Below are 20,269 nucleotides of genomic sequence, written 5' to 3' on the forward strand. Positions count from 1 at the left end.
GCTAAAGTAGTAAACACTTGCCCAAGGTGCCATGCAGTAGGGCTGAACCCAGAACACCATGTGGTTAGGAAGCAAGCAGCTTACCACACAGCCATACCCCAAGATTTTTTTTTTTTTTCTGATGACAGCTAGAGATTTTCTGCTCAAGCTTGCTTAACCTGCTGAGACAGTAGTCAGAGTTCTCTTAACACACACTCAACTTATCTTAGAATGAGGAGAATATATTGTTTTTTTTCAATTCAACCATTCATTATCAAGGGATCCCTTTGATTACAATTTTATTCTGGTGGACACCCCCATAGCCATTTGATGCATAAAAGGTAGTTTTATAGAAACTTCTTTTAAAATACCTATTTTGTTTCTCACATATTCCCTTATGTAGGTTGAACTATGCAAAATGTTAGAGAAAGAACACAGCTATTTCTTGCAATATATACCAATACATGCATCTAAAGCAAAATATTTTCAGGGGCCCTTGAAATACTATTATGCATCCCCACTTTACTATTTTGTTATGCGGACCCCAAAAATCTCATATGAAACCTTAGGGACCATATGGACCCCGACTGAAAACTACTGGTCTACACAGTTCATGAAGAAGATGTTTCTAAATATAAATTTACTTTAAACTATTATTATTCAATAGAGTACGACATAACATTCACTATGGTCCTTAAATCGGTTGTGGGCCATTCAGTACATGTCGTGCATTACTTCATATATTTGTACAGGATCTCTGTTCACCTTGTAAACAAATAGTTGTTGGTGAGTTTATGATAGATCACCTAGCAATGTTAACTGTGATAGATCAACATCTCATTCAAAAAGAGTGGAACTAATAAATTGTCACTATAAGTCCTACAGTACTTGGGATTTCATAACGAGTAAGAAGGAAAGTAAGTATATACAGCTAGCAGGTATATGGTCCAGTCATCAAAAGAAAAAGTTTCCCTCAGTGAACAGTTATTACAAGGGAGATAATTTCTTCAAAATGTTAGGCAAGATTAGAAATTTGAATATGAAATTAAGAGATTAGAAGAAAAAAGCAAAGCACAGAATTCACAGCTGGAAATTTAAAATGTTTGCAATACAATTACAGAGATTGATATTCAGCTGACTCAATGAATATTTCAAGACTTTCAGTTTGATGTTTCATTCAAGACATGTTGCAACAAATTACATCAAAAGAAGGAATTGCTTCAACAGTTGTTGCCATTTGACAAAGCAATAACAAGAACCTGACACAGAATCAGTGAAACTAAAATAATTATTTCTCTTTCAAAATCTCAAAGTTACTCATTTTTTAACATTTGCTATTGATTTACAATTGTAGAACAGAGGACCGGGGAGCTATACAATAAAATAATATTGCACTTTTGAAAAGGTTGAGTAACATCATTATCATCATTATTATCATCATTTAACGTCCATTTTCCATGCTGGCATGGGTTGGACGGGAGCTACACCAGGTTCCAATCTTTGGCATGGTTTCTATGGCTGGATGCCCTTCCTAATGTCAACCACCCCAAAAGTGGTTCTGAGATATAGATTAATTTATTTGGGAAAGGATATGTAACAAAGCAATTCCCTGAAATTATGAAAGTCCCATGACTCCAAGCATTCAACAGAATAATTAGATTTTGCAAACGAGTTACTTACCTCCATAACCTTCTGGACAGTTTGTACAATGAACACTTTTATCGTCAAGCTGTGTACAGGTGCCATTATTAGGACAGGGACAGGATCTACAGTCATTTGGGGTTCCACCTTTGGCATCACCATAGAAACCTTCCAAACATTGTTCACAGTTACGGCCAGCAGTGTTGTGCTTGCAGATACAACGACCTAAAATTAAACATTATACATGAATACATAAATGTGTGTGTACGTACGTACATACATACATACATGCATACAATCATCACCATCATCACCATCATCATTATTTGATGCCCACTTTTCCATGGTTCTCAAATTTTATTTTAGATTTTCTACAGCCACATGTCTATCCTGTCACCAATCCTCACTTGTTCCAGGCAAGCTAATGTTACCACATGGACAAACATGTTCTCACACATTATTGAAAATGAATGACACTGCTTGCGTGACAGTGACACTCATTTACAGCTATCATGCAATGTCTAGATAAGGACACAAAATCACACACACACACACACACACACATACATACAAGAGGTTCTTTCAGTTTCCATCTGTTAAATTCACACACAGGTCTTTGGTCGGCCTGGAGTTATTGTAGAAGACACCCAAAGTGCCACATGGTGGGACTGAACCCAGAACCATGTGGATGGACAGTAAACTTCTTACCACACAGCCATGCCTGCACCTATGTGTGAGTGCATTTTGAATTACACATAAAATATCCATCACAGAAATAAACAAAGAAGTGAAGACCAATGATTCTTCATTCTTTGCTTATAAAACCTCCTCAGTTTTTAATAAAAAAAAAAAAGACAAGAGACAGCACTGTATTCATTCAGGGTTACATAATAATCACAGTTTAGGCTCATTAGTGGTCAGCTGGATCTAATGTTAGATTATTAGCCAAATATTCCATGAAACATATCTCCCCATCACCAACACTAATTGAGTTTATGACAAAAGTATTCAACTCTCTCTCTCTCTCTCTCTCTCTCTCTCTCTCTCTCTCTCTCTCTCACACACACATTGGTTTATCTGGCTGTAGTTAGGTAACATGAGTACATACTTCTCACCACTACTTGAAACAGGAGAACTGCATTGTGAATTTCACAATTGTCTATAGTCATTATTATCATATACTTTACAGACTATGAAAGAAATATGCAGACCATCATTTCATATTAAAAAAATTCTATCACCTATACAGTTCAAGTAGAATCTTCGTATATGTCATAATTCCAACATAATGTTTTTTAGCTTTTTGTTTTTCTTTTCATAATGGATACAGGTTGAGTTCTTTTGTTTCAATTCATTTTGAGAATAGTAAAGAATTTAGTAGAATAACTCTGCTGTTATTAAGCTGAAATTTGGAATATAAATTATCACAGAATTTTGATACGAAGTTTCAATTTATATGACTTTAAAATGATTAGTTTTTCTCATACAACCAGGAGTGGTCTCTGGTGATTCAGTATCAGGTCTTCATCATATGAAACAGCTAACTTGGACAAGGTTTTTTTTTTTTTTGTTTTTTGCTACCTCACTCCATTTTTTTCTCTTCATTTTGTTTCCATATTCCTTTCTGTCATACATCACTGGCTCGAAACATCAAAGACATATCCATTTTTCTTGAGCATCAAACTAACACACCTTGTTTGTTGTACATTTGGACCATTCATAAACTATTGCTTAACAACAAAAAAGACAACTTACCAGTATTAACGTCACAATCATCAGAGTGACCATTGCAAACACATGGTATACATCGGGCAAAAGGACCACCGTTGGGGGGGTCTCTTCTAAAGCCTGGAGAACAAGACTGGCAGTTTTCTCCTAAGTAAGCATCGGGGCAAGTACATTGTTCTACCCAAGAAGCTGGCTTGCCAGATGCATAACCTGCAGTCTCTAGCCTGACATCATCAATAAATCCAGTACCTATGGAGAAAAACAAAGGTAAGATATGTATAAAGAGAAGAATCAAGAGTCGATGAAAAAGAGAAGGAAACAGGAGACTCAAGAATCAAATGAAGAGGAGAAATGGGAGAGTCAAAAGTTAATGAAGAGAAAGAAACAGAAGAATCAAGAGTCAATGAAGAGAAAGAAAGAGAAGAATCAAGAGTCAATGAAAAAGAGAAGGAAACAGGAGACTCAAGAATCAAAAGAAGAGGAGAAATGGGAGAGTCAAAAGTTAATGAAGAGAAAGAAAGAGAAGAATCAAGAGTCAATGAAGAGAAAGAAAGAGAAGAATCAAGAGTCAATGAAAAAGAGAAACAAACAGGAGACTCAAGAATCAAAAGAAGAGGAGAAATGGGAGAGTCAAAAGTTAATGAAGAGAAAGAAACAGAAGAATCAAGAGTCAATGAAGAGAAAGAAAGAGAAGAATCAAGAGTCAATGAAAAAGAGAAACAAACAGGAGACTCAAGAATCAAAAGAAGAGGAGAAATGGGAGAGTCAAAAGTTAATGAAGAGAAAGAAACAGAAGAATCAAGAGTCAATGAAGAGAAAGAAAGAGAAGAATCAAGAGTCAATGAAAAAGAGAAACAAACAGGAGACTCAAGAATCAAAAGAAGAGGAGAAATGGGAGAGTCAAAAGTTAATGAAGAGAAAGAAACAGAAGAATCAAGAGTCAATGAAGAGAAAGAAACAGAAGAATCAAGAGTCAATGAAGAGAAAGAAAGAGAAGAATCAAGAGTCAAGGTCAGAGTATAAGTAATAAATCAATTAAAAGTATAACAAAACAATAAAAAAAAAGAAATAAAAGAAAAGCAAAAAAATATAATAGTAAAAAAGAAAATCTAATACCATCTGTGTTGTATGTTCCTTTGATTTTGATGGCTGTCAAATTGGAAAGGAGAGCAATGAAATCTTGGGCCCGCAGTCTTGGTTGCCATTTGTAATCCTGATGTTCGTGGAGACGGAATCGGAAAGTCTGTTCCTTTGTATTAGGAGTTGGATTTCCCTGAGAGAATATTGGAGTTGATATCGTCTGACCTTCACTGCCAACTAAAACAACATCCATTATTGAGGGTCTGGAACGGTCATCACTGGTCTGGAGTTTGAAGCTTAGAAACTGGTTATAGCTGTGACGCTGGTCATGTAAGTAGCGTTCTGTAAGACAAAATTTATTCAATCAGAGAAATAAATATCATATATTATATATAGGTGCAGGAGTGGCTGTGTGGTAAGTAGCTTGCTTACCAACCACATGGTTCCGGGTTCAGTCCCACTGTGTGGCATCTTGGGCAAGTGTCTTCTGCTATAGCCTCGGGCCAACCAAAGCCTTGTGAGTGGATTTGGTAGACAGAAACTGAAAGAAGCCCGTCGTATATATGTATGTATATATATGTGTGTATGTGTATGTTTGTGTGTCTGTGTTTGTCCCCCTAGCATTGCTTGACAACCGATGCTGGTGTGTTTACGTCCCCGTCACTTAGCGGTTCGGCAAAAGACACCGATAGCATAAGTACTGGGCTTACAAAGAATAAGTCCCGGGGTCGATTTGCTCAACTAAAGACGGTGCTCCAGCATGGCCGCAGTCAAATGACTGAAAAGAGTAAAAGAGTAAAAAGAGTATATATATATATACACACACACATGTATATATATCATCATCATTTAATGCTCGCATTTGGTTAGATGGTTTGACAAAAGCTGGCAAGCCAGGGGGCTGTAGCAAGCCCTATTGCATGCTTAGGCATGGTTCCTCTAGCTGAATGCCCTTCTTAATCCCATATCTACATACACACATATGTACAAACACATGCATATATACGTTACGATACATATATAGGTATATATGTATGTATGTAGATATGTATGCGTATATACCAGTTTAAAAGCCACTCTATTGGGCAGCTTTTAAGCTAGTATATTGGTTTTAAGCAACTGACCCCAAATGGGAAGATCTACAAACAGATCTCTGACTTGTTTCAGAGAATTTGTTGCATTTGCTTCCTCCAGACTCATATCCCAATGATGATCATATTTGGCAAAGGACCGAGATCTCTGGAGATATGCTGTGACTGCAAAGACCTGGGCTGCTTCCTGCACCAGTTCTGCATAGCCCCTGCCCATTCAAAGTACCTTGGATTCCAGAACATCCCACTATGCTTGAGGAGACCTGTTGAGTCAAGTACATGAACATCGAAATAAATATCAATGGAAATAGTAGTTGTGATACCTGTGTCGGTGGCACATAAAAAGCACCATCTAAACGTGGCCGTTGCCAGCGCCGCCTCGACTGGCTTCTGTGCCGGTGGCACATAAAAAGCACCATCCAAACGTGGCCGATGCCAGCGCCGCCTTGGCTGGCTTCCGTGCCAGTGGCACGTTAAAAGCACCAACCGATCGTGGCCGATGCCGGACTCCCCTGGCACCTGTGCAGGTGGCACGTAAAAAGCACCCACTACACTCACAGAGTGGTTGGCGTTAGGAAAGCCATCCAGCTGTAGAAACACTGCCAGATCAGACTGGAGCCTGGTGCAGCCCCTGGCTTCCCAGACCCCGGTCAAACCGTCCAACCCGTGCTAGTGCGGAAAACAGATGTTAAACGATGATGATCATCATCATCATATAAAAAAAAAATGCCATAAACAATAGCAGTAAAGAAAACATAGGAATCCAAAATTTCAGGATTGCAGGTTCAGATTCAGCCCAGAATGCTTTTAATTTACTCACAGAGTTGGCCTTTAGATTATAAAAATTGTTATCATACCAAAAAATTTGTTATAAAAAGTCACGTAAAAAAATTGCCAAAAACAATCACAGTAATGAAAACTTGGGAATCCAAAATTTCAGGATTGTGGGTCCAGATTCGGCCAGAATGTTTTTAATTTACTCATGGAGTCAGCCTGATTCCCAAATGATATATGTTGGGCTACAGCCCAACATATATATATATATATATATATATATATATATATATATATATATATATACACATATATATATTACATTCATCTAATTTCAAGTAGAAGAAAGAAGAAACAAAAATTGCTTACCTGGGGCCATGAAGTAAATGATTTCATTGCCTGACGCCGCCACTCCGATCTTCTTAGTTATTGCATTAAACTGAGTAGGAATTTCTCTGTTTCCTCGGTCAGCTGCTTTCCATCTTTGTCTTCCTTTAATCAACAACAACAAATTACCTTAAAGAATCGTAAGTTATATTCATTCACAGATTTTTTTTAGTTTCATTATTATGACAGTTGAAACCCACAGATCTTATACCGGTTCCAGTTTCACGGTTTCCTTGGTGTATAGGTTCCTCACCTGGACAGGACACCAGTCCATTGCAGGTGAGCTGCAAGATGCAGGAGGAAAGAGTGAGTGAAAGTTGTGGCGAAAGAGTCAGCAGAAGTTTGCCAGAGTCACGTGGAGCTTGGGTGTTTAGCTCATAAACACACACATCGCCTGGTCTGAGATTCAAACCCGCAATCCCTCGACCGCGAGTCCGCTCCTCAAACCACTAGGCCATGTGCCTCCAGATCTTATAGCAAGTATGTGCAAACTTTTTCAGGAAGTGGGCCACACAAGACATGGCGCATCATTAGCTGGGCCACGGCTAAAAAAGATTCAAGATAATTTTTTTCATTGACATGACATTCAGAAAGTTCCACAGGCTGCATGTGGCCCATGGCCTACAGTTTGCCTGTGACTGCCTTAGACTATAACAAACTAAACATACTGTTGCCTAAATCTTACATTAAATATATTTTTAAACTTTAAAATAATATTTATTGTTCTGATCATACATAAATCATTTACAACTTATTTTAAAATTTCAGTAAAGTTATTCCAGCATTAAGAGAAGTCATTATGAACAGAGCCTTCAATATGCAAGACCTATAAAATTGTTCTTAGCATCTTGTTCTTTAAGTTATATCAACCTGAGGATGGGATTAAAAAATCCTTTATCCACATTTAGGCATTTATAATACATCAATATGGCACTAAAGAAATGGCATAAAAAACTGGCATTCCATGTTACAACAACAAGGGTTCCAGTTTATCCCAGCAGCAGAACAACCTGCTCTTGAACTTAATGTGCAACTGGCTGAGCGCTCCACAGACAACCATACCCTTAACATAGCTCTCAGGGTGATTCAGCATGACACAAAAGGTGACAAGGTTGGCCCTTTGAAATATGGGGTCCTACTCATTTTTGCCAGTTGACTGGATTGGAGTAACATGAAATAAAGTCTCTTTCTCAAGGACAGATGCAATGTGCCACCAGGAATGAACCTCACAACCTTCAGATTGAGATCCAAATACCTCTAAACACAAAGCCATGTGCCTTCACAAAAGAAATGTCATAAAGCACATAAGCTAACTGCCTTATTATCTTAACCATTTGCTTCATATAAATAAATAATAAATGCACAATTTCAAAGCCTAGCCAGGCTCATGGGCCCGGTTTCCTGGTTTCTATGGTGTATGTTTTCCCCAGCTGGACAGGATGCCAGTCCATCACAGCATTACTCAGTTTTGCTAGTCGAGTGGACTGGAGCAACGTGAAATGAAGTGTTTTGCTCAAGAACACAATGCGTTGCCCAGTCCAGGAATCAAAACCACAATCTTACGATTATGATGCTGACACCCTAACCACTAAGCCACGCACCTGCAAAATTATATATATTTAAAATTTTCTAAACTTAAAAAAAATACCTTTTAAAGACAAGATATATTTTTAACCTTTTAGCATTCAGACTATTCTGTCAAATGTAAACCTTTTTTATATTCATATTGATTTTTAATTAAACATGCATTATCTTGTAGCTTCAGAATTTTGATAATGTGACTGTATTTTTAGAATGGCATTTAAGGGTAAGATATGATGGGCTGGATCTGGCTGGATCTGGCTGGTTGGGTATTTTTGAGAAATTGAATGGATTTACAAAAACTTTTAATTTTGAAAGACAATTGATGAGCAAAGAAAGGAACAAAAATGGAAACGAACCATTGCTGAACTGGCTGAGAATTGAGCGACCATAGAATCCATTCGCAGATTGACAAGAGGAAGAATGACCATAACAGAAACAGGCAATGCAGCCAAATTTATTGCTTTCTTCCATTCCAAAGAAACCATTTTTACACCTTTTATTTGAAGGTAAAAGAAGAGAGAATATTAGACAAGTGTATATTTTTTCACATGCACAAAACGCACGTGCGTGTGTACGCACGCACATGTAAATACAGATAACTATGTGTACATGTGGGTATGAACAGTTTATTGCATATGAAAGTAGGTGAAGACAAAGATAGTGACCTTACTATTTCGAGCACGAAAATATGTGGGGAGGGAGGTTTCCAGTTTAAAATAGGAGTTACCCACCTTGATTTTCAATTACCTCCCTTGCATTTAACATAAAGAAAATTTTTTAGGATATCCTTGGACCAACGGTTCACGAAGGAGGGCGGTATCGCCACCTTGGGGCGTTGTTAGCTCACACAGAGAAAGCAAATGTTATAGCGGGCTTTATGAGAAGCAGTGAGTATTTAGGGGGTCGTAAAATACATTTTAAATACATAAAAAAGAAAATTTGGTAAGAATTATATTATCAAAGAGCAGAAAAACGACTCATGATGTACCAGGGTCCAATATAGTTTTATTATACAGTTTCACACCATCTATAGCAATTTCCATGAAATTTTAACATAGGCAGCATTAGACTTGCAGATTTTATGAAGGTGAACATGCTGGAAGGGACGGTGAAGGGCAATCTGGTTAGTAAACCAATGCAAAATGAAGCTACTGTCTGATATACCATGATGGTCATTGTAACTTTATGTTCATTTTCCATTCTGGCATGGGTAGGATACAGAATTCAGGGGGTCACAGGACCATGTCAAGCTCCAATATCTTTATATATAAAAGTCAAGTTGTGTGTCTGTCTCCTACGATTTAGATTCCTAACTACTCCCACATTTTGTGGTGCATTTTAACCAAAACCGGGTATCTTACAGTCGTGATTAATATCGAGCCCTTCTGGGTATTAGCGCGCGTCTACGATTTAAAAAAAAATTTACCATCATTTTTTTTCCATTTTTAATGCATTTTTTGCTACTTTTTGGCTATAACTCTCTAAAAATGCTTATATAGTTATTTCCCTTACAAACCCGAGCAACGCCGGGCGATACTGCTAGTCTTATATATGTGCATATGTGTATATGGGTAACATATGTGAGTGTGAGGTGTGGGCAGTCCCACTGAATGCCACTTTGGACAAGTGTCTTCTACTATAGCCCTGGGCCAACTAAAACCATGTGAATGGATCTAACAGAAAGAAACTGAAAGACATTGTGTGTGTGTGTGTGTGTGTGTGTACGTTTGTCTTGACTTTACGTGATGATTTTAAATGAGCATCACCAGCATACAAGCAATGTTACTCTTTTCCATTCTTCCACGAAAAAAAGAAACGTCTGACCATTGGGGAACTATTACTTCACTTAGAAACAGGTGAGGTTTTGTAACAGGATCATCATCATCATCGTTTAACATCCGCTTTCCATGCTAGCATGGGTTGAACAATTTGACTGAGGGCTGGTGAACCAGATGGCTGCACCAGGCTTCAATCTTGATCTGGCAGAGTTTCTACAGCTGGATGCCCTTCCTAACGCCAACCACTCCGAGAGTGTAGTGGGTGCTTTTACGTGCCACCAGCACAGGGCCAGTCAGGTGGTACTGGCAACGACCTCGCTCGAATCTTTTACACATGCCAGTAAGGCAATGCTGGTAATGATCACGCACGAATGGTGTCTTTTACGTGCCACTGGCACGGAGGCCGGTTAGCCTCTCTGGCAACGATCACGCTCGGATGGTGCTCTTAATACCCTACCAGCAAAGGGCTCGAGTGCCAGTAAGGTGACGCTGCTAACGATCACACTTGAATGGTGCCTTTTAAGTGCCACTGGCACGGAGGCCGGTTAGCTGCTCTGTCAATGATCACACTCATATGGTCCTCTTGGCATGGACTGGCCTCACAAATACCATCTGACTAACATAAAAGTGGATATTAAGCAATGATGGTGATGATGTGTATGTGTATACTACATACATGTGCATGCATATTCAAGGACTACAGGTGAAAAAAATGATTCAGTGAAAATGAGCTGCAGAAGGTTGAAAGCCAGTTTTAAACAATCACAAAAGAATTTGTACATATGTCATGTAAAAGAATTTATATAATTTTAATATTATTGAAAAAGGAAATATAAAAATAATTCTCTTCTATTACCTGTCACATTTCTGGCCATCAACATTTGCTTTACAGGTACATTTTCCAGTTGCGGTATCACAGTAAGGAGTGTTATTCAAACTTCCTTCTACCTTACAGTTGCAGGGTCTAGAATGGGAAGAAAAAAGACAATTTAAGAAAAATAGCCAAGAAATATAATTTACACAAATTTAGTAGAATAATACACTATTTTTAACCAACCATAGCTACTATATTACTCATGATACATTTTTATTATGTGGTAAGGATAAAATCATCTTCTTTGGGTTATATATATATATATATATATATATATGTGCTGCATTAATAAAAAATCTTTTCCTGAGAAGCAAAACACAAACCCACAGGAAAATACCATCACCACAACCAGAGCCGGATTTGCCATTGTGCTTAGGTGTGCTTAAGCACAAGGCCAAGTCAACCAGGTGAGGCCCATCTGCCTGCCCCCAAAATTTTTTACAATAAATTTTTCAAATATCAAAAATTCAAAGGCACAAAAAGAAAATGACAATCTCCAGACACAACAGAAAAATTCAAATGTTTTTCCTAAAAGTTATAAAAGTGAAATTAATAACGTAAACGCTTTTACATGCTATTTTTTAACAAAATTGTGTATAAAGAATTCTCTATACAAAAGTAAGGGGTCTCATAACTTAACTAGCACAGGGCCCCATTTGTCCTAAATCTAGCACTGACCACAACAACCACCATCATTATCACAGCATGGGCAAAACTATTATCACAACATGACACCAGACACAACCATGTAGGCAGACCAATATCACTAGACTACAGACAGATGAATGCCACTTGTCCTAACAGATGGCTGGATGTCACTATAACACATAGACACACACAGGCGCAGGAGTGGCTGTGTGGTAAGTAGCTTGCTAACCAACCACATGGTTCCGGGTTCAGTCCCACTGCGTGGCATCTTGGGCAAGTGTCTTCTGCTATAGCCCCAGGCCGACCAATGCCTTGTGAGTGGATTTGGTAGACGGAAACTGAAAGAAGTCGGTCGTATATATGTATACATATATATGTATATATATATATGTATATATATATATGTATATATGTGTTTGTGTGCCTGTGTTTGTCCCCGATGCTGGTGTGTTTACGTCCCCATCACCTAGCGGTTCGGCAAAAAGAGACCGATAGAATAAGTACTGGGCTTACAAAGAATAAGTCCTGGGGTCGATTTGCTCGACTAAAGGCGGTGCTCCAGCATGGCCGCAGTCAAATGACTGAAACAAGTAAAAGAGTAAAAGAGAGATGTCTCTTGGCCATCCAGGTAAACGATCAGATTTAAAGACATCACTAAATAAGATGACCAAATAGTCAGATATATAGACATCCCTAAACTAGACACGTAATCTGATATGCATTGCCACTAAACAAGACAGAAGGATGTCACCAGAACAGACAGAGACAGATATACATTACTAGAGGACTTGCAGATACATTCGAGCATCTGACAAGTTATCTGTGGTATTTAGTTACAGCCTTTTACATTTTTAAGTCCTGCAGAGGTCAAATTTTACATTTCATCCTTCCAGTGTTGATAAAAATAAAGTACCAGTTAAATTCTTGGGTTTGCTTTATATTTTCTTATTCCAATAATTCATCTTAGATGTGGATGGAATTATAACAGAAGATAGATGGGTATCACTAGATCAAACTGACATCATCATCACACCACAAACACTCAGATACAGCTACATCATAGACAGACAGATTGACAGACACCACCACCACTACAGACAGTCAGATATCATCATAATTAGACATGGCCATCACCACCAACAGACAGACAAATATCACCAGAGACAGATAGATATCACCATACACATATAACCATCCCACAAACAGATATAGAAATATCAGCACAAACAATTATATAAATGAGTAAACAAATTACCTGCAACCATAGTTTGAGAAGTCATAGAAGTTTGCCTGACACCGATCACATCGGTCACCAGTCACTCCAGGTTTACATTGGCATTTTCCTTGATTATTACACTGAAGATCAACAGAACCTAGAAAAAGGATATCAAAAAAAATATTAGCTTTTCACTTGGACTCAAGACAATAAATTGGAGAGGTTGGGTACAATAGTTTTGTCTTCATAACCAGACTGAGCCACTGAATGAATGACAGATAAACCTAAAATAAAAGACTCCCTTCAGTCAGGAATGACCATGGGATTACACCTAGAAACTTCACTTCCAAGGCACTAGTCCGGGTAAGGCTGTTTATGGAAGAATAATAGTCACCCATGCATACAAACCTCCCTTCTCCAATGCCACCAATTTTATCCAAGGGAAAAGCAAAGGCCAATACACCTTGGTACCAGTGACATTGCAACTCATTTCTACAGCTGAGTGAACTGGAACAATGTGAAATAAAGTGTCTTGCTCAAGAACACAACACATAGCCCAGTCTGGGAATCGAACTCATTACCTCATGATTGTGAGCTTGACACTCTAACCACTGAGCCATGTAGTTCATATAGACCTAACATACCACTCTGCTTAACACCATCATCACTTGGTTCTTGCAAATTGAGTGATTGGTATACTGGTTCATTGATAGATTTAGCATCCCATTTGGTTCAACAGTCACCACCTAGTTCTTTGTAATTGACTTCAATAGTATATTGGTTGAATGGTCGGCCTAACAGATTGGTATACTGGTGGAATGGGTCTTGCTAAGTGAGTTCAATGACTGATTGATATACCAGTTGAATGGTAGGCCTATCTCTACCACCCAGCTCTCAATATCATTACAACCTAGTCCTTTATAGCTGAGTTCAATACCTGGTTAGTACACTGGTTGAATAGTAGGCCAAACATACCACTCAGTTCAGTACTTTTACCATCTGGATCTTGCTAATTGACTTCACTAGCTCATTAGTACACTGGGTGAATGTTAGCTTTAACACAGCACTCAGTTTAAGATGAATTGAAATGCTCAAAGCCATTCCCCCCATCCCACCCCCATTCCAATGTGGAATTTACAGTACATTCAATTAACAACAATTCTTCATATGTGATTACTACTTTATTTCATCAACTCTAGGTCAATCGAAAATAGTCAGTACTGGAAAGATTCAAACTCTTGACTGACAAGTACGAAACTAAAGCTACAATGCACTTACTGACCTATTTGAGCATTTCAACTAAGTTAATCCACCAGTCTACTTAGAAAGTTTTAATCTGAAAATTTAATGCTAACCAACATTTGACATATTTACATGGAAATTAAGAAAGATCTCAAAACTGTTTGATACGAGGACCATGTAGGAATATTAAAAGAGCCAGACTTAACCCTTTCATTACTGTATTTATTTTGAGATGCTCTGTGTTTCTTTCAATTATTTTAAATATAACAAAGAATTTAGTAAAATAACTTAGTTATCACTCAGTAAGTATTATGAACATAAATTGTGACTAAGGTTTGGTGGTATATTTTAATGTAAAACTTATGAAAACAAGACATTTGTATTACACAGCCAGAGCCGGTTTTGGCCGGGTTGGTAACGAAAGGGTTAAGGAAACTTTTTCAGTGTTAAATAATTCTATTAATGTTTATTAAATTGTAAACTCATGTAAACAAAAGCAAAGTATTACTTCAAGCTAATGTCAGCTTGAAAATACTTTGAATGATGACATAAGGGACATGATCAGATTGTTTACACACTAATTTAAACATGAAGTTATAGCTACAGCGGTAAAATATAAGCAGACTCTCAAGTCTTTTTTTAGAGTAAAAAGGCAATATCTAAAGACAGACACAGAAACATGAAATTTTGTAACTGAAAGGTTGCAATCTTAATTTTTGTTTTAAATTTCAATTTGTAAACTTAATTATATTCCACCTATATCTCTCTCTCTCTGTATATATATATACTCTTTTACTCTTTTACTTGTTTCAGTCATTTGACTGCGGCCATGCTGGAGCACCGCCTTTTAGTCGAGCAAATCGACCCCAGGACTTATTCTTTGTAAGCCTAATACTTATTCTATCGGTCTTTTTGCCAAACCGCTAAGTAACGGGGACGTAAACATACAAGCATCGGTTGTCAAGCGATGTTGGGGGGGGGACAAACACAGACACACAAACACACACACACACACATATATATATATACACATATATATTATTGATAATTTATAAGGGAATTCTACAAACGATTTCAATTTTACTCAGTTAGGTTTTCAAAAATTTGTCCATATCAACAGTTACTATATAAATTTTGTTATAATTCTTATTAGATAAGAATTTAGAGATATATTCCGCTGATTTATTCCAAATAGATAACTTTTAACCATATATTAAACGTATGTAGGTCAATATTAAGCTGTATTTAAATCAAAATGTAAATTTCAATTCATGAAATGCCACTTTATCATTATATATTTATCATTATATATATATAATGGTTGTATACTGTCAATCTCTCCACCACCGTACACCTCTCTACGAGAGATTTAGAAACTCAATATTTCTTATTATATATATATATATATATATATATAATCAATTGCAGTGTGGAAGGTGTTTGTAAGCCATTTAAGAAACACACAAAAGCCGTTCAACATTTAAGTTTAATTTGTCAAAATATTTTCGTCGCTATAAGACCGCGACCTGTTCACTGACAAAAATCGTGGTGCAGCACGGATTTTTGTCAGTGTATATCTTATACACACACACATACATTAATCAAAGTATACAGTATTGTAGATCCATTTCAGCTAAACTTGACACTCAGTTTTGCGCTGGATATTAATTAACGGCATGAGCGAGTAACACCATATGCAGACGACATCAAGCTGTACCTTGAAATCAAGAGGACTGATCCTGATGTCTACAACTCTTTCCTGCAATCAGACCTAGACACAATGCAGCAATGGATCACAGACTGGCAACTGAAACTGGCTGTGGACAAGTGTACCACCATGCATTTTGGGAGAAAAAACCCTGCGTCCACATACTCCCTCCACAACACTGATATCAAGAAATCCTCTTGCGAGCGTGACCTAGGCATCACTGTCAGCAGTGATTTGCGTTGGACAAAGCATATCTCTAAAATTGTCAAGAAGGCCGAGGGTGTCTTGGCATCACTCAGCAAGACTTTTGTTAGCTGCTCTCCAGCCATCTATTTAAAACTGTATACAGCTATGGTACAACCACACTTGGAATTCGCATCATCAGTTTAGAATCCCTATCTTGCTCAGAACATTGACCTCCTGGAATCTGTCCAGAGACGTGCAACCAAACGCATACCCTCCATCAGACACCTACCATATTCTGAGCGCCTTGTTTCCCTGGGCATGGATTCACTGAAGCTCCGGCGTCTGGCGACGGACTTGGTAAACACCCACAAGGTTATCAACCACCTCACCAACAACAACACTGAACAACTTTTTGATCTCCATGTGTCTAACACACGTGGACATGCCTACAAAGTCAGAAAACAGCACAGCTCCCATGACTTTCGGAAACATTTTTTCACACTCAGGGTTGCTGAAGCGTGGAATAAACTGCCTGCATCAGTTGTTGACTGCCATGACACTGCATCCTTTAAGGCCCTCATGCTTCCCGAAATCCGTCGAAACTACACCTGATTATATATACACTTTAGATGAGTTGTAGTGCACCTGAGCATTGTACACAATTATTATTATTATTATTATTATTTTATATGCTCTTCAAAGATAGCAAGTATTTTATTTTTTCCATACCTGCCATCCCTGAAGAATTTGTAGTGTTACATAACTTTGCTGTTATCGTTGTATGGTTACCTAATCTCTTGTATGAAACTGACTGGTAAGATTAGGTGAAATGGATCTATAGTTCTGTATACTTAGATTAATATATGAGTGCATATTTTTTATGACATGGATTCTTAGATGACTCTCTCTCTCTCTCTGTGGATTGGGGGAGAGACAGGCTGAAAAACCCATACACACACAAACAGAGGCAGACTCCATTTGATTTGCCTTTGATCCACTATATGAAGACAAAATGTTTCCATGTCATACCTGCGACTCAGTGAAATACAGCTTGTTAATCTACCATAAAATAAATATGACTAAACATAAGGCAAATAAATATGAAGAGAAAGAAGAAGTAGTTACAGTGTTATCTGTTCGTACTTACCAATTGGATTACAATTGCATGGCATGCACATATGTTGTGGTTGTTTCAAAAAGTGGTTCACTTTGCACTGGTCACACGCAGGTCCAGCAGTGTTGTCCCGACAGTTGATACAATAGCCACCATGACCAGTTTGGTCATACAAAGTTTGGTTGAAAATACATTCCCGAGATTTTCCATTGCAGTTACACTCTGAAATCAGACAAATAAATGGATAAATAAATAAAATGCACAAGTCACAATATTTGCAATCAGTGCATCACAGACATCTATTTTAATGACGTGTATAACTGTGAGTATATCTGTGCAAGAAAGGTTGGGGTGGTTGACGATTCTATATTTAACCCTTTTGTTACTGTATTTATTTTGAGATGTTCTGCATTTCTTTCAATTAATTTTAAATGTAACAAAGAATTTAATAAAATAACTTAGTTATCATTAAGCCAGTGTTAGGAACATAAATTGTGACTAAGGTTTGGTGGAAGATTTTAATTCAGAACTTTTGAAAACAAGACATTTGTACGACAGAGCTAGAGGTGGTTTCAGTCGGGTTGGTAACGAAAGGGTTAATGAATTACAGTAAAGATGACATCTTTAGTACGTAATATCACATTAGTTATATAATCCATTCCAGGAACTGGAGAGGTAGAAAGGAGAATTTAGAGTCAGAATTCAGATTTATCAAGACTGTCATTCTTATAACTTTCATGTCACTGGTGCCGAGAGGTAATCACCCTTCCACAAATTTCAACAGTTTTCTTAACTGAGGAATATCTACAGCATAGGCAGACAGTCCTTCCCAGTGTAGTTTTCCTTCAGTTGGCGCTTTGGGAAACAGTCCAGATTTAACTAGGTCAAGAAAAAAATGTTTCGAACTTTATTGTTATTTCACATTTACTTTCCATGTTGGCATGGACCAGATGGGTCATTTCTGCTCTTCCAGATGGATCAGGAAAGCATATTACATCTATTATCTTTGTATTTAATTTGGTTTCAATGGCTGGATATCTTTCCTAATACCAACCACTTTAAAGAGTGTACTACATGCATTTTTTTTGTAGCACTAACACTAGAGGGATTGCTATGTTTTTTGACAAGGCTAACACATTTTCACAACCCTACACTTTGCAGGGTGAACCGGGTACATTCCATTGTGGCACCAATACCAGAGAGAATGTGAGTGAGAAAGTGATGGGTAGCAAGGGAATGGTCAGTGAAGAAGATAGGTAGAGTGTATGAGGAAAATGCAAGTCTGGTGGAGTTTCTTAATTATATATCTGAAGAAGGTAAAAGAGCTAGAGTGATAAGGATGAGAGAAGGAAGGACGATAGTACAAAGTCCAAAATTCCCTATTCTATGAAACAAGACTAACGGGCACTTAAAATTTGCGACATACATATTATCATGTATTTTGGTAACTGTATTGTTGAAAACCAACTTCCTTTTTTTTTTAAAGAATCAACTTGACTTTTAATACTTTCCATGACTATGACTGACAGATACAATAGAGAAAATGCCAGCCTTTAACAGTATCGCATCTAGAAGATTTCTCTTGAAACAAAGCTCCAAGGTAGTTTATTCTACATTGTTCATAGCAGAACTTGAGTACAACACTAAAAGCTAAGAAAACATTTGTCAACTATACAATGCTTCTACTACTTGCAGTGGTGAATAGTACCACACAACTGCACCCATGTACAATTAGCTAGATGTTTCCACATAAAGCATAAAAAAACCTGTGGCTTAAGTTTTACAAAAAGTAAAGCAGTAACAACCCCAAAACAAACAAAATACCACCAAAAAAAATGAAATAAATACACAGAAATACCAATACAAAAAACTTCTTTTGTTTGACAAATAAGTATACACTATGTAAAAATACTTACCTGAAATTATATCCTGAGAGCAATAATAAAAGATGAAAAGATAATTTTACAGTAACTATTGATACAAAAACCATTTTAAAATACATTAAACTTTGCTTGTTCATCAAATAGTTTAATTAGTCTCAAATCTTTATTTCTCGTTGGGTTCCATCACTCACACTTTAATAATAATAATAATATTATTATTATAATTATTATTGTTATTATTATTATTTTTTCTTCTTTCAAATTTGCTTCCATTTCTAGCCAAGTGTCTTCCCGACTCCTAGGGCAAAGAAACTCATAGTATACATTGGTAGGCCATTAAACTAAACTCAATAGTTCGTTCATTTTTTTTTTTTAAGTTAAATTAAAATACATGGGTAGTAATAGTTCTCACATCGACAATGCTCTTCTCAATACGTGTGATGTACCAGTTAAGACAATCTTTTGCACTTTAAGGACCCATCACTAAAATATGATGGGTCCTTAAACCTCATAAAATACGAGAATGGAAATAAAATATTGATTTCAAATTTTGGCAACAAGGTCAGCAAATTCAGAGGAGGGATAAAATCAATTACATTGACCCCAGTGCTCAATTGGCACGTATTTTATTGATCCCGAAAGGAGGAAAGGCAAAGCTGACCTCAACAGAATTTGAAATGTAAAGATGGACTAAACGCCAGAAAGCATTTTGCTTGGCATACTAACGAGTTTCCCAGTTCTCTGCCTTCTCTAAGAGAAATAAAATACTATGAATAATTTTGATTAACTTAATCACTTACGTAGACACTCTTGAGCATCAGTTTCTGTTGCTCTTTTCCAGGGTCTATCGTTGTAAAAACTACTGCACTTTTCACAGCTTACTCCTGCAGTGTTGTGCTCACACTTACACCGGACACGGTTATCAGCGGTTTTTTCACAGGCTTTAGCATGACCATTACATTTGCATCTGAAACAAAAAAGAAACTATAAATTATTGGCAGGAAATAATCATGAAGGTTTCAAAACTAATTGTTTGAGAGTAAACATCAATCAATATAAAGAAACTTGACAACAAATCAGGCTTAAGAAATTTAGCAAAACACATGCAACAATATTTTTCTTTTACACAGTAAAAGGTGCAGGAGTGGCTGTGTGGTAAGTAGCTTGCTTACCAACCACATGGTTCCGGGTTCAGTCCCACTGCGTGGCATCTTGGGCAAGTGTCTTCTGCTATAGCCCTGGGCCGACCAATGCCTTGTGAGTGGATTTGGTAGACGGAAACTGAAAGAAGCCTGTCGTATATATGTATGTATATATATATATATATATGTATGTGTGTGTTTGTGTGTCTGTGTT

At 37.3% G+C, this 20,269-nt stretch overlaps 1 protein-coding gene across 1 annotated transcript in view; it reads right to left on the reverse strand.

Moving 5' to 3' along the window:
• The window catches only part of LOC115212053 (laminin subunit gamma-1), a 214,419-nt gene that overhangs the window by 29,486 nt on the left and 164,664 nt on the right, over nt 1-20,269 (reverse strand). Inside the window, exons 4-12 of the mRNA XM_029780865.2 lie at nt 19,714-19,880; nt 17,064-17,252; nt 12,820-12,937; nt 10,899-11,006; nt 8,621-8,757; nt 6,663-6,785; nt 4,465-4,770; nt 3,376-3,597; nt 1,660-1,845 (exon numbers count right to left, since the gene is read on the reverse strand). Of these exons, the coding sequence (XP_029636725.1) occupies nt 1,660-1,845; nt 3,376-3,597; nt 4,465-4,770; nt 6,663-6,785; nt 8,621-8,757; nt 10,899-11,006; nt 12,820-12,937; nt 17,064-17,252; nt 19,714-19,880 (1,556 nt within the window). The remainder of the gene's footprint in view (nt 1-1,659; nt 1,846-3,375; nt 3,598-4,464; nt 4,771-6,662; nt 6,786-8,620; nt 8,758-10,898; nt 11,007-12,819; nt 12,938-17,063; nt 17,253-19,713; nt 19,881-20,269) is intronic.

The sequence above is a fragment of the Octopus sinensis genome, linkage group LG1, assembly GCF_006345805.1.
Source record: "Octopus sinensis linkage group LG1, ASM634580v1, whole genome shotgun sequence".
Classification (NCBI taxonomy): Eukaryota; Metazoa; Mollusca; class Cephalopoda; order Octopoda; family Octopodidae; genus Octopus; species Octopus sinensis.